Source organism: Capricornis sumatraensis, chromosome 1 (assembly GCF_032405125.1).
Source record: "Capricornis sumatraensis isolate serow.1 chromosome 1, serow.2, whole genome shotgun sequence".
Taxonomy (NCBI): Eukaryota; Metazoa; Chordata; class Mammalia; order Artiodactyla; family Bovidae; genus Capricornis; species Capricornis sumatraensis.
In genome coordinates, this window is record NC_091069.1 from 19,813,900 (window position 1) to 19,840,606 (window position 26,707).

General features: G+C 46.3%; 1 protein-coding gene across 6 annotated transcripts in view; it reads left to right on the plus strand.

Annotated features, from left to right (window-relative positions):
• The first annotated feature begins 18,181 nt into the window (after nt 1-18,181).
• ATP6V1C2 (ATPase H+ transporting V1 subunit C2) overlaps nt 18,182-26,707 on the plus strand; it is a 59,766-nt gene continuing 51,240 nt past the window's right edge. For 4 of the 6 annotated variants that reach the window (XM_068980194.1, XM_068980190.1, XM_068980204.1 and 1 more), the window contains exons 1-3: nt 18,193-18,512; nt 19,517-19,668; nt 22,195-22,262. In XM_068980194.1, coding sequence (XP_068836295.1) covers nt 19,540-19,668; nt 22,195-22,262 — 197 coding nt within the window. In that variant the 5' untranslated portion in view covers nt 18,193-18,512; nt 19,517-19,539. Of the gene's footprint in view, nt 18,513-19,513; nt 19,669-22,194; nt 22,263-26,707 lie in introns of those variants that run through there. The other 2 variants (XM_068980182.1, XM_068980198.1) reach the window with 2 other exon arrangements.

Here is a 26,707-nt window from a genome sequence, read left to right on the forward strand (position 1 = left end):
TAGGTCTTCATAGAACTGTTCAACTTCAGCTTCTTTAGCATTACTGGTCGTGGCATAGACATGGATTACCGTGATATTGAATGGTTTGCCTTGGAAACGAACAGAGATCATTGTTTGTTTTTGAGACTGAATCCAAGTACTGCATTTCGGACTCTCTGATGGCTACTCCATTTCTTCTAAGGGATTCCTGCCCACAGTAGTAGATAAAATGGTTGTATGAGTTAAATTCACCTAAAATTACTGAAGAATAAAAGTTTTTTTGTTTGCTTGCCTGCTTGTCTTTTAAGAATCAGCTGATATTGAGAGCCCTCCTGCTAGGTCCATAGAGCTTCACCGTTTCTTCTGGAGCCTGCTTACTTGTTTTCTCTCCGTGAGCATTACAGGAGGCCTGTGTATAGATTTCCCGACTATCCACCAGGAACAGAACACTTTTTTAAAAATTTATTTTTATTGATTTATTGATTTGTGGCTGGGCTGGGTCTTTGCTGCTGAGTGAGCTTTTCTCTCGTTGCATTGAGCAGGGCGACTCTAGTTGCGGTGTGCACGCTCTTTTTCAATGACTCTTGTGGAGCACAGGCTCTAGGGTGCAAGGGCTTTAGTAGTTGCTGCACGTTGCTCTGAGGTGTGTGGGATCTTCCCCGATCGGGGATTGAACCCGTGTCTCCCACATTGCCAGGTGGATTCTTTACCACTGGACTACCAGGAAGGCCCAAGAACCAGAACTCTTGATGCCTCTCACCCCTGACCTCCCTGCTCTCACTCCTACCCGGACTCTTAGCCCTGAGAACAACCTTTTAGAAACACCACATCAGATGATTCCCTTCTCCTTCTTAGAACCCAGTGCACTCACATTTAAATCCCAGCTCCTCCCTGATGCCGATGCGATCTTCCACTGCCTGTCTTCAGCCTACCTCTTTCTCCCCAGTGGCTTGGCCACATTACTTGCTTGCTTTTCTGACCTCAGGGTTCTTGCACTTGCTGTTCTCTCTGTCTGGAATGTTCTGACCTTAGCATTTTGCCACTTTGCACCATCTGGATCTCATTTGAAATGTCCCTCCCCACCCCCGGATGCCTTCTTTGACCCACAGCAGTCCCACCCCCACCTGGCTGCCTCCATCACATTCTTGTGCTTTGTTGTCTTTCTTGCATTTATTACCTGAAATGACTTTGCTCTCAGACCGTGATGAAAGTTTTTTTATCCTCTGGTTCCTCCGTGCTCACTAGCATGGAAGCCCCTTGAGAACAGGGACCTTATCCATCTGACCACTATACATGTATGTAATTACATGCAACACTGAGAACAGGACAAATATAAATTTGTTGAACGAAAGAGAAAGATGTTATTCTCAGTGATTCCCAAAGATAATGCTCTGTCTTTCAGGCTCTTGCTGATGGCATGGTCTTCCTCCCGCCTGACAGACCCCGTTTCAGAATACTGAAGTTCCTGGTGGCTGGCCACACCTTGCCCAAGCCCACCTATTTCCCTGTTTCTCTAAATCATCGCTCAGGCTTCCCGTAAATTCCTGCACAGGAATTTACACACCTTAAAAATATCATCAACAACTGGATTGGTTTTCTGTTGCTAATAGGAAATTACCACAAACGTAGTGGCTTAAAGTGAAGTGAAAGTTGCTCAGTCATGTCCAACTTTTTGCGACTCCATAGACTAGAAAATCCCATGGACAAAGGAGCCTGGTAGGCTGCAGTCCATGGGGTCGCTAGGAGTCAGACACGACTGAGCGACTTCACTTTTACGTTTCACTTTCATGAATTGGAGAAGGAAATGGCAATCCACTCCATTGTTCTTGCCTGGAGAATCCCAGGGACGAGGGAGCCTGGTGGGCAGCTGTCTCTGGGGTCGCACAGAGTCGGACGCGACTGAGGCAACTTAGCAGCAGCAGCAGCAGACTGTAGCCTGCCAGGCTCCTTTGTCCATGGAATTCTCCAGGCCAGAAGGCTGGAGTGGGCAGCCATTCCCTTCTCCAGGGGAGGTAGTGGCTTAAAACAGTATCAATATTGACCCACAACTGTGTATGCCAGAAGACTAGTATGGGATGGCTGGTTCTCTGGCAGAAACCATGGTGTCATCCAGTCTGGCTGGTCTGGAGGCTCTGGGGAGAAAGCGGCTTCCCAGATCATTCTTGCTTTTGGCAGAATTCAATGTTCTGCAGTTGTAGAACTGAGATCCCTTATTATTTCCTTGCTGGCTGTCAGCCAGGGGCCACTCCTGGCTCCCAGAAGCTGATCACAGGTTCGTCCCCTGTGACCGCTCCCCCACTTCCCGCCACGGGCAACTCGCAAAATAGATGCTTGTAGTCTTTCAAGCCAGCCAGAGTAGGTCTCAGACTTCCCCTCTGTATCCAACAGAGAAGGACTCGTGTGAGTGGGTGAGCCCTATCTTAAGATCAATTGATTAGTAACCTTAATTACATCTGCAAAACCTTTTTGTCATGTGATGTAACGTGATATCATATTTACAGAGGAGGGAAATATGCAAAGGTGAAGGACATTGGGTCATCTGGGAATCCTGCCTAACCATGTGCAGCTTGTATAGTCGTCACCATCACCATCATTGTCATCATAATCAGCATGGACAGGTTGTCTTTCCTACCCAGAGAAGAAGAGAATCCCTTCTGAGATACAGCAAGGATTTGAGAAACTAAATTAAGTACACATGTATTCAGCTATTGGCTTGAAATGCCTTTGGGACTTCCCTATAAAATTTTTGTATTCTTTTAATACTTTGCTCTTGATTATGTGTCCTGTAACCATATTCACTCATATACTGATTCAGCAAATATCTATTGAGGGACGTTCCTGGTGGCCCAGTGGTTAAGAATCCACCTGCCAGTGCAAGGCACAAGAGCTTGATGCCTGGTCTGGGAAGAATCCACATGGTGTGGGGCAACTAAAGCCCACGTGCCACAGCTACTGAAACCTGCATGCTCTAGAGCCCGAGCTCCTCAACAGGAGAGTAGCCCCCACTCACCACAACTAGAGAAAACCCATGCGCAGCAGTGAAGACCCAGTGCAGCCAAAAAAAAAAAATGTAGCTATTGAGTTACTACTGTGTGTTCAGGTATTTGTCAATATGTCCACTTCAGGTTGCTGGGTTCTAGAAGGCATATTTGAAGTGACATTACACCTATGAAAATGCTTTGCAGATGACATTATTATATGAAAATAAGATACTACCATGTAAGTCTTTCTCTGTGGGCTGACTTGGTACACAGATTCCAGAGTCAATATTATGAGATAATGTTCAAGTTTTCTGGAATGCACACGCAGTTTGCACATTGGTGCTGCCCTGCATTTTCACATGGCCTTGTGTTATGCTTTTTGTCCATTTTATATAGCTTGGGCAAGAAAGAGAGAGGAATAGACTTAATATTTTTGCTGTTAAAAAGATTTCCTTTTTAATTATGTTAAATCCACAAATGGATGATGGTGAGTTATAGAATGTTTGATCATGGAAATCTGTTCCCTAGGTAGACACATAATAAACACTTCATGTCTGTTGAATAAATAAATGAACAACTAAATTTAAAAAGTCAAAGTTACATACGTGTTCTTAAGAAAACGACTTTCACAAATGTTATTGATATAAATTTATTATTGTCTCTGCTAGTTTTTAAATTTTTTTGTTTTCATTAGTATTACATATATGGGCATTTAGCTATCTTAAACTGGAATGAGTTATTATCTACATTATGGACAAACTTAAGCTGAACTTTAAGTAAGGCTGTGTTTCATTTTATTGTCTGCTCTAGGTGGTGGTGGTAGGGGGTAATAGAAGTTATCTTATTTCCATAAGATAATACAATCCAACCCTGAAATCTCCCCTCTGATTCTTTCTTTTTTTCCTCTCTTTATGTTCCATTCATTAGCCATTTAGTGGACCTATTTCCAGACCTCATGCATATTAGAGATAAAAGACTGCATAGAGCACAGTCCATGCTGAAAAGGAGTCCAGAGCAGGAGAAATTAAGCCAGGGGAAGTAGAAGTCAGACTAGAAGCCTTCTTATACTTGACCATGAAGACTCTCACTAGGGCCTGAGAACAAACCAGATCACAGCAAGCACTCCATACCTTGCCCCAGACTGTGGGATGCTACCTCGGGGCACATTTCCCCCTTCAATCACACACTTACACTTTGTGTAAATAACACCAAATACACATGGGCATGCATTTCCAGTCTATTTAAAGGAGCTTTTTTGGAAAGTTTAATGTATTTGTTGTTCTTTAGTCACTAAGTCATGTCTGTCTGTTTTGTGGTCCCATGGACTATAGCCAGCCAGGCTCCTCTGTCCATGGGATTTTTCAGGCAAGAATATTGGAGTCTGTTGCTATTTCCTTCTCCAGGGGATTTTCCCAACCCAGGGATCGAACCCACCTCCTACATTGGCAGGCAGATTCATTACCGCCGAGCCACCTGGAAAACCTGAGTTTCATGTGTAGAATCCTTTGAATAAGAACAGATGTTTACTAAGAATGAGCACAGGCTGATTATACCACCCCAAAACTGGTGACCTCTGTGCTTGAAGGTTTATCACCATCCCCACCTTTCCAGTGGGATCACTGGCTGACAAGGAAACCACAAGCGAATTCATTTCATCTCCAAATACCCTGTTCACAGCAGGCCTCATCGACCGTAATTATTTCTTGACTCAGTTGTCAGAATTAAGCAGCTAGACTATAATGGTAGTCAATGTTCTCTGTTCTAAGAGCATTCAAAGTGATCAGGTTATACAAAGGAACCAAAGCCACTGGTTTTGGAAAAAAGCAGCTCACTTCACAGATGACCTGCCCAGGCTCTTCAGAGCTCCAGGGCTTCCTGCTCCATAGAAACAGAGACAGTGACAAGCACGAGATATGCAATGGCCCAGTACGGTCATAAAGAGCCCTGTGCTCACAAGAGCCTCACTCACACCTGGTTTAAAACTCTGCTGTTGCATCTTGAAATTCTTAACAATTCTGGAGCAAGAGACCCTGCCTTATGTGCCCAGTCCCACGTACTGGGCATGATGGGTGCATCAACAAGGGGCCCCAACTCATTCAGGGGGTGGGGAGGCCTTTGGGAAAAGGAAGGGGCAGTGGATATTGGGAAATGCAGCCAAGAAGGTACAAAAGAGCCAGATAGTGAACTGGTATATTGCAAGTTAAGGCAACTGGAAATTCACCCTGAGCTAATGGGTGTCAAGCTAGATGGGTGGGGTCAGATTTGCAAAAGCAGCCTCTCAGGCTGATATGTGAGTTATATTTGCTGGGTCCAGCTATTAAGCAGTGATTGCAATTATTTGAGTGAGTAATGAGGAAGGCCTGCACATGGTACCACTAAGGACAAAGAGAAAAATCAGCAGACCTTTATGATTGTCGTTAGGGCTAAGGGAGAGGGCAAGGTTAAATGTTCCTCCCAGTTTCAGGGTCAGGCATGATGGTAGATAACACAAGAACAGGTCCTGGTGGTGGGGGAGGGGTGGAAGGTTGGGGGGATAAATAAATAAATGAGAAGATATTCATTCTCACCACACTAATCTATAGATTCAATGCAAAACATCAGCAGGCTTTTTTTTTTTTTTTAATGTGTAGCAGTACAAAAATTATTTTCAAAACACTTTTAAAAAACCACAAAGTTAGAGACTATTTAAAGGCCTACAATAAAGTCACCGTAATCAAGATGGTGTGCTTCTGAAGGAAAAATCAACAAATATATCATGGAAAAGAAGAGAGAGTCCAGAAAAATATCCCAATTTATATTTTCATCTGATTTTCATTACCACCCAAAGTTTGTAGTTTATATTAGGTTTCATTTTTGGTATTCTGTGGGTTTGGACAAAAATGTATAATGACATGTATTCATCATTGTAATAGCATTGGGTTGGCTCAAATTTAAATTTCAGTTTTCCCATTAGATGTTACAAAAATATTATATAATACAAAGTAGTTTCACTATTTAAAAAATCCTCTGTATTCTATCTACTCATCCCTTCCTCTCCACTACACTTGAATTTTTTAAAGTTATGAAGAACAAGTAGTTCCTGTGGAAGTGGGTGAAATATCTCTGGGAAAATGTATAGATAAGGCTTCTTAATCTGGAATCCAAGAGTCTAGGTGGGCCCACAAACCCCTTGATGATATATGAAAAGAATCCTATGTACATGTAATATACACATATTTTTCCTGGGAGGAGAGATCAACAGAGAATCAAAGGGGTTCTGTGAGTCCTCAAAAGCCATGAACCTCCAGTGTAGCGCAAGAGAGCAGTGGATAATGAATGGAGACAACAAAAATAAAGGTACGTCAGAGAAAAGATGTGCAGAAAGGAGCCTGAGTGACCACATAAGACGATGGATTCATGCAAGTCCCAACAAGGGGTGATTCCAGAGGAGAGTGTTAAATGAGTTGCAGTGCTAAAGAAGACTCTTGAGAGCCCCTTGGACAGCAAGGAGATCAAACCAGTCAATCCCAAAGGAAATCAACCCTGAATATTCCTTGGGAGGACTGAGGCTAAAGCTGAAGCTCCAATACTTTGGCCACCTGATGCAAAGAGCTGACTCACCGGAAAAGATCCTGATGTTGGGAAAAATTGAAGGCAGGAGGAGAATGGGGTGACAGAGGGTGAGACGGTTGGATGGCACTACTGACTCAATGGACGTGAATTTGAGCAAACTTTGGGAGGTGGTGAAGGATAGGGGAACCTGGCGTGCTGTAGTCCATGGGATCACAAAGAATCGGATATGAGTTGGCGACTGAACAACAACCTAGATAGGGGAGCACTGATAAACACGACCACACCTGTTCCCTGGGCTGAAAAATGGGAGGAGGATTGTTTTTGAGGAAGTGGTGAGGACAGAGCCAGATGGGGGCGGCCTGAGAAGGGAACAGCGCCCACCTACACATGCTCAGCTGGAGATTCCTCCCACCAGGTGCAGCTCTTCCTGTCTCCATCCCTCATGAATCTGGGCCACTCTAAGCTTTCAAGGCCCTGTCACTTCTCCAGGGAGAACCCTATTTGAAATGGGTTTTCCCAGCTACTCTCAGTCTCATTCCCCCTTTTGATCTTCTTTGTAAGAACTTAAAAAAAAAAAGTTAATTTCTTATGCTTATTTACCTGTTTACTTGCATCTGACCTGCCTTCCACACTAGAATGGAAGCTGCCTGAGGCCGGGGTCTTGTGTCCCCTGTGGTTCCCCTGGCCATGAGCACAGGCTTGTACACACAGTAGGTCCTCCACAGGCAGGGGAACGCGGGTGTGCCCGGCAGTCGGGATGTGAACACAGTGCTGGACATTTAGAATGAAGGAGAGAGACCCGGGGGGCAGTGGAGTAGGGCTCAGGGACCAAGGAAAGAGGTTTAAATAAAAATGATGATTAAGGGAATTCCCTGGTGGTTCAGAGGTTAAGACTCAACACTTCCACCGTGGTGACCCAGGTTCAATCCCCAGTCAGGGAACTAAGATCCTACAAGCTGCAAGGCACGGCCAACAATTAAGACAATAATACAGAAAGAAAGAAGGCTGAGTTTGCACGCTGAAGGGGAGGATCGTAGAGTGACGGTGTGCTGGATGATGAAAGACAGCTAGGAGGTAGCTGACAGAGGAGATGGGGGAGGCTTTGGTGATGAGCCGGGGAGGGGGTGCCAGCCTCAAAGAGGTGGACCTGTCATATCCTCTAAACAAGAACAAGGCAGCAACAGGGTGAAGGACTACATAAGGTGGTAAATCCATAGACCGGCAGAATTAGAAGCAACACTGACATCTGAGGGTATCACTTTCCTGGGGAGTGGGGGGTGAGGTCATCTTCAGAATGAAGGCTGCAAAGCCTCCAGGAGAGACTGCAGCCGAGCAGCGAGGCAGACCTGGCTGAGTCACCACAATGGTCTTGGGTCAATTTACCGTGTCCCCCACGAGCGGGGAGGTCTATGAGAGCAGGACCGGAACTAGCTTTCACCACTCAGTCCCTGGCACCTTGAACGGTCCTGGCTTGCGGTCATGGCTCTGCATATCCGTTGAAAGCACAGAAGGGTGAGTGACGGAGGGAAGGGACAACCAGACGGAGGCCACGTGTGGAGCTGGGCAGCCCGGGGGCACCTCTCGGGCATGGCTGGGCTGCCTGGGGGGCAGGGGGAGACTGAGCACCAAGGGTTTTGCTGAAATAAGGTGAGGTGGATTCACGGGGAGAGTAGGACGTGAGAGCATCAGAGGTGCTGATGAGAAAGCAGTTCAGACCGTTTGCCTGGCATGAAAAGAAGCCGCATTGGGAGGAGGTGAAAGCAGGGGAAGGCAGAGGTGTGTGCGTGTGTGTCTGTGTGTGTGTGGGCGCGCTGAGGGCAGTGCAGTGGGAGCTGGGTATGAGAGCGGGATACTGGTATTTAAGCTTTCTGAGGTGGGGCAGTTTCAGGTGATGACAAGGCGCAGGGTGCGGCCACAGGAGTGGGCAGCTGAAAAGACAGATGGAAGGTCCTTGGAGTGGAGGAGCTTTGGAGGCCGGGGATGGACATTGTCCATGGGGACACTCAAGCCACCCGACTCGAGCTGGAGAGAACCACCATACCAAAGTCAGATGCTTGGGTCCTCTCAGAGGAGCGGGGGGAGGGGCTAGTGATGACATTTCACTCATTCATCTTCATTCATTCATTTAGGAAATACCATCGATTTGCTTTGCCTTCACAGGCAACCAGGCAGACAGGAGTCTTTCCTTGACCTACTCCACCGTCTCCAAGGACCACGCAGGTCTCTGCTTTCCCCGTCCCTTCCTGGGAGGGGGAAAGGGCGTTGCCCTGCTGGAGCCTTGGCCGCAGCGTCTTCTCCACAGACACAGAGGCCTCTGGTCAGGCCACACTGGTTACCCCCGCCAACCCCAGATGTCCTCGAGGTGGAGGATCAGCACGAAGGAGGCAGGTTGACACGCAGCCAGTGTATTTGCCCTGGAAGATGTTGCCAAGTTGCCTGCAGGCTCTGGGATCAGGGGGAGGACCTGGAGCACCCTGGGCAGGTCGGGAGTGAGGAGAGCAAGGCACAGAGAAGCAGCAAGTGCCCAAGGTGGAATGAGACGGGTTGGCCAAAGATATGAGGGTCCCCAAGAGCCTCCCAAACTCGGGCATGTGGCTCAGGGTCATCCCCCAACCCAGACCCATGGCAATCTCCCAAGGGATTTCAGCACCCAGTCTCACTAACATCTGGAAAGTCCTGCTTTGTGTGTCACTTCATCAACCTGGTTGACTCTTCAGCAGGTTTCCAAAACACAGAGACTCGCGGAAAATTCATGCTGCTCCTCACGGCGGTTGCGTGTTGAGGACCCTCATTCCTCTGTGACATTCTTATTCAAAACTCCCTAGGAGTGCAGTGCTCACTTTCCAAATGGATACCATCCTGGTGTCACTGTCACCAGATCAACCTGTGGAGAGAGAAGATGGTCAAAGGGACCTTGACAACCTCCTTTTAAAAACTGCCAGGCAGGAGCCTCCTTTGTAGAGCCAGGGAACCGCCTACGCTGTCCTCCCCACAAGCCCAGCCAAGGGACTGGCTGCAGGCTCTCAGTGGAATGCCAGGACGAGGAGGACAGGACCGGCCACTTCCTCCATCACTGTCACCTGTGCTCTGGCCTGCTGGCCAGGCGCAGGTCTCCAGGGTCAGTTAAGGAAGAAGAGCTCACAGTGCTAGTCTTGGTGACCCAGATATAGAGTCTGGACGCACTAGGTCATCTCCAGAGCTGGCTGCAGACTGAAGGCAGGAGAGGGGGTGGGGGCACCTGGGCCGGGGCATTCCCACTCCAGCCACGAACCCAGCAACTTGCTCCAGCAACCCAGCAAAATGTTGGCTGCACAGTGCTGAGATCAAAGCAGAGTTGAAGCACTCCAGAAATCTGACATACTTGACCTCTGAGATTATTAAGCAAAGCATGCTTCTCAGAACCTCAGGTTCAGCAATATTTATCAGATGCTGATGAAGCCAAGGTTCATGGCTATGAATATTTATTGATCAAACTATTAGCTATCTGATGATATGTTTGCTGTGTCACAGGATGTATCAAGGTGATTATGAGAATTCACTCATTACACAGACCTTTACTGGCAGCCGTCCTTGTGAAGGTGGAGATGAGGACAAGAGTGAAGCCTGCTGATCCACTCCAGCGATGAGGACAGACAGACGGACAGCAGGCTCTCGGGCCATGGCTCTGAAAACCCTGAAAGAGGAACGGGTGGGGATCCAAACAAGGATTTAGAAAGGTTTCACCAGCGGGTCACGCTTGGGTGGCCTTGTTTGTTTTCGGTTATTTTTTTGGTAAATGGTATTTGTGGTTGCTTTCTATATTTTAACAGCTTTATTGAGAAATATTTCACATACCATACAATTCACTCATTAAATTACAGTTCTGTTTTTACACAGTTGTGCAATCATCGCCACACTCAATCTCACCTTCTCAGAGAAACTCTTAGCAGCCGCTTTCCATTTTCCTCTAACTCTTCCCCACCCCCTTGCTGCTGCTGCTGCTGCTAAGTCGCTTCAGTCGTGTCCGACTCTGTGCGACCCCATAGATGGCAGCCCATCAGGCTCCCCCATCCCTGGGATTCTCCAGGCAAGAACACTGGAGTGGGTTGCCATTTCCTTCTCCAGTGCATGAAAGTGAAAAGTAAAAGTGAAGTTGCTCAGTCCTGTCCGACTCTCAGCGACCCCATGGACCGCAGCCTACCAGGCTCCTCCGTCCATGGGATTTTCCAGGCAAGAGTACTGGAGTGGGGTGTCATTGCCTTCTCCCCCACCCCTTTGCTTTCCCCCAAACCCTAGACAACTACTCATCTGCTTTCTGCCTCAATGAACTGGCCTATTTTGGATATTTCACCTAAAGCGAATCATGACAATTTATGGTCTTCAGTGACTGGCTTCAGTGTTATCAAGGTTCATCCATATTGAAGCGAGTGTCAGCCCCCTACTTCTTCCTTTTTGTTTGTTTTTTGCCTGGCTATCAGTTGCCCGACCTCAGACTGAACCCTGGCCACAACAATGAAAGCCCAGAATCCTAACCCCTAGTCCACCAGGGAACTCCCCACCTCTGCTCATTGTCATTGCCAAATAATATTCCATTGTGTTGGTATGCCACATTTTATTTACCTGTTCATCAGTCGATAGACATTTGAATTGTTTTGGGGTATTATGACTAATGCTGTTGTTCACATTTGTGTCCAAGTTTTTGTGTGCATGTAGTTTGAATTTCTTCACTGTATACCTGGGAATGAGGTTGCTGGGTCATCTGGTAACTGTGTTTAACATTTAAGAAACTACCAAACTGTTTTCCAAAGTGGCTGAGCCATTTTTTATTGCCACCAATCGTGTATGAGGGCCCCAACTCATCTCATATCCTCATCAGCACTTGTTTTCCTTTTTTAAATTATAGTTCTCTTGGTGAGTGTGAAGTGGCATCACATAGTGGGCTCAACTTGGGCTCCTGGTCATAAACTTAAAGTGGAATTGTAAGGGGGGAAAACTCTCCTCAATCCTATTTGGGTCTCAGGCTAGGCCTAAAATTAAACTGACACAGAACAAATTAACAGGAGAAAAGCATACAATTTTTAAAAACCAGAGCAGGAAGCTTTTCCATCTTTCAGACAAGCACACAATGAATCTGTGACAAATGGACAAGACAAAGGGGCTTATATTGAGGGGTAATAAGTGCTGAAGAAGTAACCTTGGAAGATAAGGGTTAGTTTAACAAGGATGTTGGTACAGATCTTAGTCCCCGGCTCCCCCCCACCCAACCCCCCACCCTGCCCATCTCTAGTGATAAGAAAGTCTTTCTTCCCCCTGGATCAATGAGGACACTTTCATATGGGAGTTTTATCTCCTGCTTTCAGGAAAAAGAGCAAGATCAGTGTCCTTCTTGCTCTGATGTGTCTTAAGTGCCTTTCATTCAAAGTAATCAACATGCCAAAGTGGCCTGTTTGGGGGTGAAATGTTCCAGTCTCTGCCTCTATCTGCATGTCTTCTTCCCCATGTGTCTCTGTGTCTTCTTTTATGGTAAATCCAGTATGATGTCATCCCAATATCCTTAACTAATTATATCTGCAAAGACCCTTTTCCTAAATAATGTCCATCCCATTGACAGAGGAGTTGACAGCTACAGTCCGTGGGGTCACTAAGAGTTGGACATGCCTGAGCAAGCAGGAAGCTTCTGCACCTGAGATTCAGGGTGGATGTGAATTTCTGTTGGGAAGAATACTATTCCATCTGCTACAGGAGATGAGAGTAAAGATGATAATGACGTAGAAGAATCAAAAGAAAGAAGACAAGTAGGCAGATATAAGATATATTTGAATTTATTTATTTTTAAAATTTTTATTTGAGTATAGTTGATTTACAATGTTGCATTAGTTTCAGGTGTACAGCAAATTGAATCAGTTATATTAATACATATACCCACTCTGTTTTTTAGATTCTTTTCCCATATAGGCCATTACAGAGGACTGAGGACTGAATAGAGTTCCCTGTGCTATAGCATGGAACATGTAAGGTATGCTTTGGATTGGCCATTAGGAAGCTACTGAAATGAAGAACTGGAGAACAGAATGGAACACAAGAAAACATTCACTTCATGTTTTTGAAAGGTTGTCATAAAGCTAGGAAAGTTCTTTCGGGTTGCAACAGATATTTGCTTATTTCCACATCTAAACATTTGAATGTTTGCTATATGCCAGGCCATTTTTGGACTTTCCTCATGGCTCAAATGGTAAAGAACCTGCCTGCAATGCCTGAGACCCAGGTTCGATCCCTGGGTCGGGAAGATCCCCTGGTGAAGGGAATGGCAGCCCACTCCAGTATTCTTTCCTGGAGAATCCCATGGACAGAGGAGCCTGGCGGGCTACAGTCCACGGGGTCACAAAGAGTCAGACATGACTGAGTGACTAACACACACACACACACATACACACGAGGCCATTTTTATTTCCATTTTTATTGAACTTCTGGTGGCGCAATGGTAAAGAATCCACCTGCCAGTGCAGGAGATGAAAGAGACGTGGGTTCCATCCCTGGATTGGGAAGATCCCCTGGAGAGGAGAAAGGCAAGCCACTCCAGTAGTCTTGCTTGGAAAATTCCATGAACAGAGGAGCCTGGTGGGCTACAGAGCAGGGGGTTGCAAAGACTAGGACGTGACTGAGCGACGAAGCACAGACACAATGAAAACAACAACAGGACCTTGGTGTCCCCATTTTATAGGCGAGGAAACCTGACTGCAGGAGCTTGTACTTGGAAAGGGCACAGCTGATCCAAGACAGAACTGGAGACGAGGTCAGAGCCTCTCAAGTCCAAGGCAGAGCTTGAAACGCTGGTGGGTTCTCTTTGCTGGAGCCAGCTGATCCATGACAGAACTGGAGACGAGGTCAGAGCCTCTCAAGTCCAAGGCAGAGCTTGAAACGCTGGTGGGTTCTCTTTGCTGGAGCCGGGAGACTCCTCCTCAAGCACTGGCCACTCCTTCCTCCCTCCTGGGTTAACTGCATCAAAGACATGTTAGAAGTGACTGAACGCACGAGTGACAGATGGGTCACGTGTTTACAACTGGGCAGAATCAGTATCTTCCAAAAGAACCCAGGAGGGGGGAAAAGGAACTTGGAAATGAGAAACAAAAGGAGAAAAAGAGGCCAAGGAGAGAGAGGTGCTTTTTAAGGTGGCTGATACTCAGAGCACACCTTGACTGAAGACTGGTAGGGACCGGTTGCTGAACCCTATTGTTTAATCTTCAGAAAAAAGTTATAAAACAGGAATGATTATTATCCCCACTTTACAGCCCCCTGAGCCCTAACTGTGCAAGTTCACTTGGCTGATGAGTGGAAGAGCCAGGAATTGAACTCTACATAGTGTGTTAGAAGCTGCTTCTCTGGACTGGAGGAGTCGTTTAGATATTGTATAACACTCAGAAGAATGGAGTTCAGATCCCAGGCCTACCACTGACTGTGCTCTCATTCGACTCACTTAATCTCCCTGGGCTTGTTTCCTCATCTGTAAAATGAAGATCATGGCACTTCTTGAATGTTTATATCTCATTTTTATGCACGTGCTATATCCTGCTCCGTGTTTTGTATTCATAGCTTCATGAGTTGGGACAGCTCGAAATTCTGTTTACCATGCTTGTTTTGCTCTACCACAGGTCTGAAAACTGATTTATTTTTGCAAACTCCACGGAGGCTGGAAGATACTGGAGAAAAAAAAAAACTTGTTAAATGAAATGAACACTTATCTCTGTGTACTTGAGTAAAGGAATCATGAGAATTCCTCGGCTTTATTTTCTTCAAGAAAAAAAAAATGAACACCATCAGGATGCTGTCCTTAAAATCACAAGGGTTTTGGCTGGATAACAAAATATACATCGAAGTACTCTGAGTCCCTAGAGAAAGATGTTGGGCAATAACAAGGGATTATTATAATATGCCAAACGTAATGGCAAATAATATGCCAAACATAAACCCCTAGAGACCTTCTAAGAAAGCAGAGGGAGTGAGAGGTGAAGGGAAGGTTTACTGAGCACAGCGGGTTCTCAGGCTATGACTTTGGTGCTTCGAACACTATTTTCTCTCATCCTCAGAGCAGGCCTGAAAGGAGAGCATAATTGCCCTCCTTTTTAAACATAGGAACCCTGTAGCTCAGCGAGGTTAAGCAGTTTATCAGATTATCTGATTCCAAAGCCTAATCTCTTCCTACAACACCATGCTGACACTCCAGGGACAATTTGGCTTGCATTTTTCTCTTCTAGAGAACTGTCCCTTCAGAAAAACTTCCCTGGGTCCTTCTCAGCAAAGTCTAAACAAATTCACCCAAGCCGATTGCAGGTGAAATCACGCATCATTGAGAAGGGTTGTCTCCATGCAGTAAGGAAGAGGGCACCGTGTGGGAGTTAAGACCACCCTTGTCCTTCTAGTTCCCAAACCTGATGGGACTGTTCCCTTCTGTATGATTTAGCTGGCTCAGTGCACAGCCAGTGACAACTGCAGAAATATTTCTGGAATATTTAGCCAAAGCCAAATTCATAGTACGCTAGAGATGATTCAAGGCTGATGGCATTTCCTCCCCAGCCTTTTTTTTCCCAGGAAGAGATAGCATTCTTTAACCTGGGTTGTAACCTGGGTTCTTCCAGAACTGTGTCTATAAACCTGTTTTTATTTTCGTAACCTGGGGGTATTTTATAAATGTTGGTCAAGGCACTTCAACTTAGTGCAGCTTTCAGAGACTTTGGGAGTTGGGGTGGAGAATTTGTACAAGGGTACTAAATGCTGCTTCAGGCTAATATATGGAAGGAAACCACTTTCGTTCTATTGATGTATGGGATGGGAATGCTGTTTTGTATTCTTCCAATATTCTAAAAGGGGCTTCCCTTGTGGCTCAGCTGGTAAAGAATCTGCCTGCAATGCGGGAGACCTGGGTTTGATCCCTGGGTTGGGAAGATCCCCTGGAAAAGGGAAAGGCTACCCACTCCAGTATTCTGGCCTGGAGAATTCCATGGACTGTATAGTCCATGGGGTCAAGAAGAGTCGGACATGACTGAGCGACTTTCACTTCACAGTATCCTAAAGGATCAGGCTCTACAACTTTTGGTTGATGCCTCTCTCTTTCTGTTAAAGAATGATCTCACTTTATAGGGAAACAGGAGAGTAACACCTTGATTCAAAATGGATAAGTACATATACTGTCTTGAAAACTGCAAATCAAAAAGCCCTGGGACAAGACAGAGTTGTTTCTCTCTCTCTCTCTCTCTCTCTCTCTATTTTAGTTTAAGATGTAAGTTGTTCAGCAAGATCTCTTTATTTGCCTTTGAAATCAAATGTATCTGACTCAAGTTCTGGTGTGGTAAATTAGTGATAACATAGACTGATAAATTTATTTTTATCTCTAAAAAGCAATCCGTAGCAGGATGCCAAACTTTATGTATAACATATAATCTCAGTCATGTCCTAAAGCCCATATTTGTATATATGAATATACATTTAAAAAATAACAGAGGCAATTTGAATGTTAACAGTGGTTATTTTTAAATTGTGGAAATATAGCCTTCGAGCTCTAGAGCCTGTACTCTGCAACAAGAGAAGCCATGGCAATGAAAAGCCCAAGCACCACAACCAAGGACAGCCCCCGCTCTCTGTAACTAGAGAAAACCTTCGCAGCAACGAAGACCCAGCACAGCCAACAATAACTAAATAATTAAGTGTTTTAAAAAAAAAAAAAAAAAAGCAAAAGACCAGAAAGATTGTAGATTCTGAGTAAGATGAGCAAGACTACAGTCCTTATTCTTTTCTTAATCAGATATCCTGGAGTTAATTCATGTCAGACTTTTATTTCACCAAAAAAGAGGAAATCAGATTTATAAAAAGAAAAGGATTCATAAGCAAAGTTGGGGATGCTTCTAAACACGTTGCCCAATCTCTGAGAAGCCAGGTCTCTGAACAAGGAAGGATGGGAAAACCTGGACTTAGATGGAAAGCACAGGTTCTCACAGTGAGGACCGGGCCTGCAGGCTTTCTGGGAGCAGTCGGAAGGACATGGGATTTGGATCAGAAGTCTGAGTTCCACTCACAGCATTGCCACTTATCAGTCATGTGACACCAGCAATTCCAGCAACATCTGTGGGCATTGATGCTGTTGTTCATAAAAGAGGTCTGCTCCCAACTCTGTGTGTTAGTTGCTCAGTCATGTCCAACTCTTTGCAACCTCATGGACTGAAGCCCACCAGGCTCCTCTGTCCACGGGATTCTCCAGGCAAGAATACTGGAGTGGATTGCCATTCCCTTCTCCAGGGGATTTTTCTGACCCAGCGAGACCCGAACCCGAGTCTTTTGCATTGCAGGCAGATTCTTTACTGGCTGAGCCACCAGGGAAGCCTGACTCTAAGGCATCTGTCTTCCCTGGTTGGAAAGAATGGCATTCCAGATAAAGTCCAAAATACAAGATCCCAGGTCAATGTCCAACCAGGCCACTCCTTCCCTGAAATTGCCACTTAACCTTCCTGTACACACTGGGTTTCCTCATCCTTGGTTTCAGGTGTCCTCCCTCAGGAGGGAATGTCGCAAGGACTGACTAATGCGCCCGCATGTCCCAATCACGATGATACAGTGGACAGCTGCAGGGAGTTCCGACCTGCCATTCCCGGCTCCACAATAGGATTGCAGGGCCATCTGCTGTGACCTTAAAACTCACATTTCCATTCTGCATCTGGGGCTCTTACGCATTAGGCTTCTTTTCAGAGGTCTGAAAGCATTCCCTGTAGCAGGTGGCCAGTCTGGCTAGCCTCAGGTGGCAAGGGGGAGCACACACTCAGGGACGCAACTGAAACTTCTTCAACATCCTCTCCCCCCTAAAAAATAATTTAGAGATTTTAATCTTTCCCAGAAACCACTGAAAATACCATCCACGAAGAAGGATACACTAAAGTTTCCTCCTAGCCTCCAGAGAAAATGAATTCTTAGAGGTGTTTTTGTTTTTCTTTAAACACTCACGCGTTAAGTTCTGGGGGGTTCCATCTGTTGTTTTCAAACAGCACGGATTATGAGCTCATGCCGCGGTACTACGCGGTAGTTTTATTGATAAATTCCTACTATAGTCACTGCAATTACAAAGGCGGTCAAGTCGAGTGGGCGCGCCCGGCGGTGGACAGTTTCCTTGGCAACCTAGGGCAAGCTCACGCCCACGTCCAGAGGAAGACTGTTCCTCTGCCCAGGTGTTCCAAAACATATACGAACCTGTCGTGGCGCTTTCCAGACACCAACAGACAGGTCAGTTCTGTCTCTTGGTGATCCCCCTTGAGACCCGGTCCCCAGTTGCTGTCAAGGGATGGGGTAGAGGGTGGAGGGACGCGGGGAGGGCAGGTGTCCGGGTCCCCGGCGCCTCTCTTGTTTCTCTCGGTCGTCCGCTCTGCTCCGTCGCGGGGTTGGGACCCCCGTCTGATGCTCTCCAGAATCCCGCCGGTCCCCAGCCCAAGCTGATCGGGGTTCGGGGATCTGGCCAAGACGCGAAGGGAACGGATCCTACGCCCCCTCGCGCGGCACGGTGGCCCCAGGGGCCCCGCGCCCCGGGCCCCGGCGGCGGCTGGAGGCGGGCTGCCGGCTATGCAAATTATCGGCGGGGCGGGAGCCGCCTCCCGCTCGGATAAAAGCTCAGGGCGGGGGGCCGCACAGAAGCCGCTGCCTCCCGGGAGCCGGCCGTGCGCTCCGGCCCCGCGCCCGCCCGCTGCCTGCTCGAGCAGCCCGCGGGCTCCCGGTAAGAACGCGCGGCGGCTCGGGGACCCGAGGCGGCTCGGGGAGAGGGCTCGCGTCGCGACCCGGGGGACCAGAGTGAATTGCCCTCGTCCCCTTGGTCCGCGCTCCTCCTCGGCCCACGCGCGCCCTCCACGAGCTTTCTCCGTGGGAACTCGGGCGCCGGCGCCTCTGCTGTGCCCTCCCAGGGGCCGGGGCAGGTGGCATCTCCTCGGGGCCAGTTTGTCCCCAGGCCATCAGCGATCGAAAGCGAAAGGAACTGCGTTCTGTGTGCTCGAGGTTAGGAGGGGTGAAGATTGTCTTTAAGTGGAGGGAGACGGGGGTCGACCAGAAGAGCTTGCACGATGAGACTCTGGCTATTATTATCCTGGGGTTTTTCGTGGCCATCCCGGGAGCTGCTTTGGGAGGCGATGGAAGGGAAGAACAAGCCGAGGGGAGAAAGGTGTGGGTGTGTACACGTTTGAATGAACGGAACGAATCGACTTTAGACGCTGGACAGAAACTTCCAACCAGATTCAGCGTGTTACCCACCTCTGCAGAATAGACACCTAGTCTTGCGGAAAAATGACTTTAATAGTCCCCTCTCTTTCCCTCCCCCCCAACCTTAGTTTACCAAAAGAGAGGTTTTTCTGGAGTGGTTTTTTTTTTTTCATATTTATTTGGCTGTACTGGGTCTTAGATGCAGCATAGTTCACCAGGACCTTAGCCAGGACCTGGACCGCCAGAGAAGTCCCTTGAAGTCTTTTAAAACTAGCATCAATCTCAGGGTTGATCAGTTAAGATCTGGGTTTGCCCAGGCTGCCCTTTGTGGAAGTGCCTCCAGTCTGGTTCCTGCATCCCTGCACACACACACAACCCCCACCCCCCACCCACTATCCTGCATCCCAGGAGAGGGAGAAAAATAGTCCAGGAGGTGCCCAAACCCAGGCTACTGTCCCCCGCTTTGCAATATCCAGTGTGGGCCTTTCTCTGAAATAGGAGAGACAGAAACCGCAGTCCTCCTCCTCCTCCCCTCAAAACCAGTCCGAATAACCTGAGGGAAGGAGGATTTTTGGGAGTCTTTGTGAAGACCGGAGGGCTTTCCAGGTGGAGATAAGCCTCCGGCACATGGCTGTCCTTGGAGCTATAGAATCTGAACTGGAAGGTCAGAGAAGGAACAAATGGGAAGTGGGAAAAGCGAGAGGATTAATTTTGAGGGAAGGGAGTGATGAACAGGTAGAGATATTTGACACTTGTTTCCTCCTGTTTCTGTTTGTGTGTGTTGCTGTGGTTCTGGTTAGTAGCTGGATCAAAGAAGACTGGAAACATGTCGGAGTTTTGGTTAATTTCTGCCCCTGGAGATAAGGAAAATTTACAAGCCCTGGAGAGGATGAACACAGTAACTTCCAAGTCTAACCTGTCTTATAACACCAAATTCACAATTCCTGACTTCAAGGTACAATTTCCTGGGCAGGAGGAAAGAGGTCATGGGCTGGGGTGGGTGTCTTCTGGAAAGCCAAGGAGAAAAACTATGTCAAAGGCACCAATGCTGAGGTTCAGCCTGGGTGTGATGCTGGACTGGGGGTCCAGATGCGACTGGCCTGGGTGGGGGCTTCACGAATAGTCCCAAATTAACTGTGGTGACTGTGGACCCAGAGCCACGGACGGAATGAGGAGGAGACAAGGGTGTGGCTAGCAGTGACTTCAAAAGATGGAAAGGGTGTCTTACACAGTTGGGTCCTCAGGAGTTGTTCTCAGATCCTTTCTGTCTTCAACATCTAAGAAAACATTTCAACATGGTTTAAATGTGCAGGCTTGGAGATGTTCATCCTTGATTGCGTTCTTGGGCTGGGAGCAAGATGGGTAATCTAACATCCCTCTGGTTCTGATGGAGAGAGAAAGAAGGAGGTTCAGTGATAACTGTGTAGATGGCAGAAAGAGATTTTAAAATGAAACAGACATGACAGGATCAAGATATGTGAAATCTTAAAAAAAAATTGATAATCCTTTAAAAATTTATTTATTTGGCTACGCTATGGGATCTTTAGCAAACTATTCAGTTCAGTCGCTCAGTTATGTCTGACTCTTTGCAACCCCCATGGACTGTAGCACGCCAGGCCTCCCTGTCCATCACCAACTCCTGGAGTTTACTCAGACTCATGTCCATCGAGTCAGGGATGCCGTCCAACCATCTCATCCTCTGTTGTCCCCTTCTCCTCCCGCCTTCAATCTTTCCCAGCATCAGGGTCTTTTTCAAATGAGCAAACTCTTTGTTGTGGCAAATGGGATCTTAGTTCCGTGACCAAGGACTGAATCCAGGCCCCCTGCATTGGGAGCATGGAGTCTGAGTCACTGGACTACCAGGGAAGTCCCTGTGTAGTCTTCTTAACTTCCAAAAGAGTAGACTGTTTGCCATACTTCCTCCAAGAGAAGAAGCGTAAGGCAGTCTTTCTGCCCTACAAATATCTCTTGGGGCCTGGAGTGCGTGTGTGCTGACAGTCAGTCCTGTCCAGCTCTTTGCAACCCCATGAACTGTAGCCTGCCCGGCAAGAATACTGGACTGGGCTGCCACGTCCTCCTCCAGGGGATCTTCCCAACCCAGGGATCGCACCTGCATCGCTTATGTCTCCTGCATTGGCAGGCGGGTTCTTTACCACTAGCCCCACCTAGGAAGCCCCAGGTTCTGGAGGGATGTTGCTAAACGCCCAGAGGCAGTTGTTCTAATGAATTGCTATATAATCCTCTTTTAAACCTCAGTTTGCCTCTCTGGCAAAAGACCCGCATAGTTGTTAATGAGGCTACTGCGTTTGCTAGAGTTTATGGACCGGTACACTGGAGGCCTGTACACAACATCTTTAAGTGCATCGTCACCACTCCCACATTATAGATCAGGACGGGCTGAGGAAGGAGACTGGGGCTGTGGAACTGGGAAGCAGCAACATTGGCTTCTGAGCCCATTTCTTGCTGATTTTTCCAGCCTGCTGTTGTTTGTCCATGATCACATATGTGAAGCTTAGTAAACGAAGCATCCACTCATTGCTTACTTACTACATGTGAGGCATTGTATTAGCCCAAGGGTACAAAGATTTAAAAAAGACATGACTTCTGCCTAAAGTTACTTAAAATCAAGTCCTTTGAAAAGGAATAACACTTCTAGGAATATCCAGGCTTCTTGGTTTCCTAATTACTTCTCAATGTCTGATGAGTGGTTGATGAATTGAGAATGAACTTTTTCGTTCTGATTCTGTGAGTAGGCCTTTAAATACGATTTTGGACACGGTAGCAATTTCCACAGGAAGAAACAGGTCGTCATAAGTAAGCTATCCTGAAAAGAAAAGGACTTTCCTAAATGAGAGCGAGAGGAAAAGCTGGGCTTGCCCCAGAAAGGTCATTGTTAATAACAGCAGAGAGGGCCAGACAGAAGGCTTGGCTGTACTAACGTGGAGGAGAAGGGCTTTCAGAAATGGTGACTTCCTCGACTGGCTTTTGTCACAGCTTTTCCTCGGCTCTGAGGATTAATCCCCTGGAGAGCAGACTGTCTTTCTCTTTTTCTGTCTTTTTAAAAAAATTTTATCCCACTTGGTTATGTGGGATCTTAGTTCCTCAACCAGGGTTCAAACCTGCACCCCCAACATTGGAAGTATGGAGTCAAGCACTGGACTGCTAGGGGAGTCCCCCAGACTGCCATTCTTAGAGGAAAGTGAGCTGAGGGCAGACCAGGACACATAAAGTCACTCCTTCCTCTGGCTGAAATGCTAGTTTATCCTCTTGGCCAAAAAATAAAATAATAGTAATAACAATAATATTCCCCAATCCACTGGTTTCTCTTGAGAGCCCTTCTCGGTTTCCAGTGTGACCATTCACCCAAGGGAAACTAAGTCAAGATGGAAGTTAGAGAATTCCCTGCCCTGGAGTTGAAAGGGCACTCCCCCACCCCTCTGCTACATAGTCTGAGCCCCTGACTTCTCGCCCATCTTTCTAGGTGGGGACCTTGGATTCCCTTGTCGGCCTCTCTGATGAGCTGGCGAAGCTTGATATCTTTGCTGAAAGGTAAAATATTTCTTATTTACTACATACAAGTGAGAATGTGCCAATGTTGTCATAAGACACAGTGCTTTTGCTTTGGCTGGCCCTGGACGTCACAGGAAGAGCCGGGTGGGTCTTCGTGAGGGTGCAGGAGACCTTGAGGAGATTTGCTTGCTCAGGCAGCATGGTTTTTTAGGGGGCTGCCATTCAGAGGACTATGAAATAAGGTGCTGAAACACTTAGAAAAATATAATGCCGCTTAACCCCGCCAAAAGCTTTTCGGTTTTTTTTTTTTGGTTTGGGTTTGTTTTTGTAAGAACATATGCACGTGCACACCATTAAAAATTCAAATTACAAAGAAAAGCTGTCCAGTAAAATCTGATTTCTTCTCACCTGTTTTCCATTTTCCTGTCCCCTTGTTTTCCCTCTTTTAAGGCAATGTTATTATAATTTTTAGGAAAGCCTTCCAGAGACAGTCTGTAGCTGTACCAATAAATATGAGCATATTCTTAAAAATAATTTTATACAAATGATAGCATATATCCTGCATCTTGTTTCCCCGCTCTGAATCCCATTTCTTAGAGATAATTTCATGTCAGCCCATAATTATAAAAAAAAAATGACTGTATTACCTTGACTAAATGTAACCTAATTTATTTGAATTTTCCTATTGATGGACATTTAAGTTTTCTAGTGTTTTGCTATTACAAACAACGCTGTAATGACTCTCCTTTTTTGTACTTCTTTGTGCCCATGTAGGAGTGAGATAATTATTTTAGAACCTTAAAATCATTTATTTTAAAAAATTATTACAAATCTGGTACATAATCATTGGGAAATATTTATAGATCATTATTGTTGTTAATTCACTAAGTGACATCCATGGACTGTAGCCCACCATGGACTGTAGCCCACCAGGCTTCTCTGTCCATGGGATTCATACTTTGGATCTCACCATTAACTAGTCCACTGTAATGTTACACCATATGGATTTGCCATAATTTATCTTTCAGGTAGGTTTTAAATAATAATACTACCTTGTCTTGGTGTAGATGAAACTCTGTGGTTTAACAACTGTTTGCACTTGGTTCTAAGAAAAACACAGATGAAATAGGTGACGAAAGAGTCTTCAGGGGCCAGGGCATACACCTGCCACTCTGCCTGTCCAGGGGAGACCAGGTTTTGGCCGCTTGATCCTCTTTAGGGGGTTTCCTTTTCTTTTTTTTAAATTTTATTTATTTATTTTTGCTTGTGCTGGGTCTTCACTGCTGCGCGGGCTTTTCTCTACTTGCAGCCAGTGGGGTCTATTCTCCAGTTGCAGTGCAAGGCCTTTGCATTGCAGTGGCTTCTCTTGCTTTGGAGCACAGCCTTCTTCAGCATTTGCAGCGGGTAGGCTCGGTGCTTGGAGAAGGAAATGGCAACCCACTCCAATGTTCTTGCCTGGAGAATCCCAGGGATGGGGGAGCCTGGTGGGCTGCCATCTATGGGGTCGCACAGAGTCGGACACGACTGAAGTGACTTAGCAGCAGCAGCAGCAGCAGGCTCGGTACTTGTGGCACAGGGGCTTAGTTGCTCCCAGGCATGTGGGATCTTCCCAACCCAGGGATCGAACCCATGCCTCCAGCATTGGCAGGTGGATTCTTTACCACTGAGCCACCCACGGTTGCCTATTTTCAGGGACTGTGGACATGTGCTTTTATTACCTTCTCAGGGGAATGGTGATTTGGATGCTATGGCCTTTTCTGATTCATTTTAATGAAAATTGTATAACTAGGATTTCTAGTGATCACACTAGAGGTTTCTGATCTGTAGCTTGGTGCCATGGGCTAGAAATTACATTTTCTGTGTTCTACTTCCTGTTCAGCCACCCATCACCTAAGAATAAAAAGAAGCCCTTTGTTGGTAACATCTTGCTCTGCGTGGGATGTTGGACTAACCACAAAAAGACAATCCTAATTATCAGGCAGCTTGTAGCTCACAGTCCTCGAGAAAGAAAACCTTCACCTTCCTCATCTGTAAAATGGAATGGTAGTGATCATCTCTGTGCTTTCAGGGAAGAGTGAAGGGGAGTCAAATCATGTTGAATCAAGAGTGATCAAATCCCAGGACATGTTCTAAGAATCACTAACATCCAAGAAACAAGTGGGTTGGTCCCTTAATATCAGCTCCTTTCAACAGCTGCTCCACCCCATGGGGAGGTGGGTCTAACAGATACCGGGGATCCTAGCCCACTATCCTGGGCTGGCAATGCCTTTTATTGGCAGCCCTGATAAACAGCAGGATGCTATACAGTGAAGGGGCAGCAGCATTGGCCTAAGGAGAGTAAATTTAAAAAAAAAAAAAAGAAAGGAAAAGTGTGAATTGTTCCTAGGCCTGCTGTAGAAATGACAGCTAGTCAACAGTTTAATTTCTCTAGCCTTTCTTTGCTACCAGTTTTCTTCCTTAAAAAGGTGCATGTCCTTAAGTTCTTCCTTGTTGACCAGAGCCCCTTCTACCTCTCATAAAATTTTGTGACCTTAGATTATTATCACTTCACTTTCCTTTTTTGTTTGTTTTTTGGTTTGTTTTTTTTCAGTAAGCATTAGAGTTTTATTCTGTGCCTATTGGTTACACAAATGACGTGTTTAAGAAAATAATGAGCAAGGCAGATTAACTCTGTAATTGTGAAACAACACCTGAATGAATTAAAGAGGTTTTTTTTTTTAATATATAAACAGAGTGAGGTATGGCAGAATGAAAATCACTGTGCCTTGTTGTATTTTTTTCCTTGTGGGTACATATTCCCAAGAGCCTTCCTATCAGGAGAAGAAACGTGGTGTGGACTGAACACCCTGAAATTCTTATTTCTAGCATTCATCCAGTCTGGAGGTCAGATAACTTTTGTTTGGGGGTTAATGCTGGGGCTTAGGGTAAAACAATGGGAAACACTGATAAAATACAAAGATCAGCCTCAGTTAGAAGGACACAAGTGTTATTAGATAAATAAAGGCTAGCCGGGAATGTAGCCCAGGCAGCATGAACCCGTGAGCACTGCTTCTGGTTAGGAGAGCAGAGAAGGATCAGGAGTTTTCAAGGTGTATTGTTTCCACATCCTTTTATTATTTATTTACCTGGGGCACTAGAGTGTTTTTCCGTGTAGCTGGAAGGCAGCTTTTGCTTGCTTACTGGAGCCTTCCTTTTATTTTTGATTGATTGCCCCATACCATCTTTGGTAATTTACCCTGTGTTTACATTTTGATTCATGAACTTTTGAGAAACTGAATGATTTTCCCTTGAAAAGAGCCCTCCCCCCCCTTTTTTTTCCTTTTATGTTTGAGTTCTTCTCAGTATCTTAGCCTGTTTTGTGGTGTTGGTTAAAATATTACATTTCACTGGCGCTAGGGCTGTCAGAGGCACCTCATGAGTTTCTTTGGTGCTTTGGTGACTGTCACCTGCCCCTGAGAGCATTACCTGGTCTGCAGAGTCACTGGTGGATTTTCTTTAACCACGTGGTTCTGTGAAGCTGCCTGCGGGCTGGCTGATGAAAGATTCCATATCCAAGTGTGGATGTCTGTTTAGTGATGCGGGTCTTAGAGAGTCAGCTCTTCAAAGGGCATTCTAGAGACAAACAAAATATATTACCCAAACTTCTCTTCTCTCCCCCTGCAAGAATATCAAGTCAAAATTATCTGCATTGACGCAGCTTAGATTGACTGGACAAATACCAGCTGAATGCCTGTTTATGCTTTCCTCAGGGCTTGGTCGTCCTGCTGCATGTGAGCTGACTTCCTGCTCCCTGAAATGACTAGTCTTCCCCACATCCTACTCTCCCTGTTATTGCCTGTTTCCCCCCATTCAGCTCCCCCAGACTCTTCTCCCAACCTCAGCCCCTACCTTCAGACTCTACTAGTATTGGGCTGGCCAAAAATTTCATTTGGGTTTTTCTGTAAGATGGTACAGAAAAACCCGAATGAGCTTCTTGGCCAACCCAATACCACTGAGCACACCTGTCCCCTCCGTCATAACACCCTCTGTGGTGCCCTTGTATATTTCCTTGTGGCATCATTAGAAGACTGTCTTCCCAGCTAGACTGTAAGCTCCTGAAACCCAGCTGAATGAATGAACAGAAGACAGAATCCTGGAATATTAGAGCTGACAAGTTCTTTAGAGATCTAATCTAACTCTTTCATGTTCCAGGTGAGGAAACATGCCCAGACAGAAGCTTCTGGAAAGAACTGGGTGGGCTGGGGGAGTAGAGGGGAATAGACCTTTGATCCAAATTCAACAATTTGCCCATTAATGGTCAGTCTGTTGATCTGTGCTTTGTGGTTGTTAAGTCACCAAGTCACATCCGACTCTTTGCGACCCCATGGACTGTAGCCTGCCAGGCTGCTCTGTCCATGGCATTTTTCAGGCCAGAATACTGGAGTGGGTTGCCATTTCCTTCTCCAGGGGATCTTCCCAACCCAGGGATCAAACCTGTGTCTTCT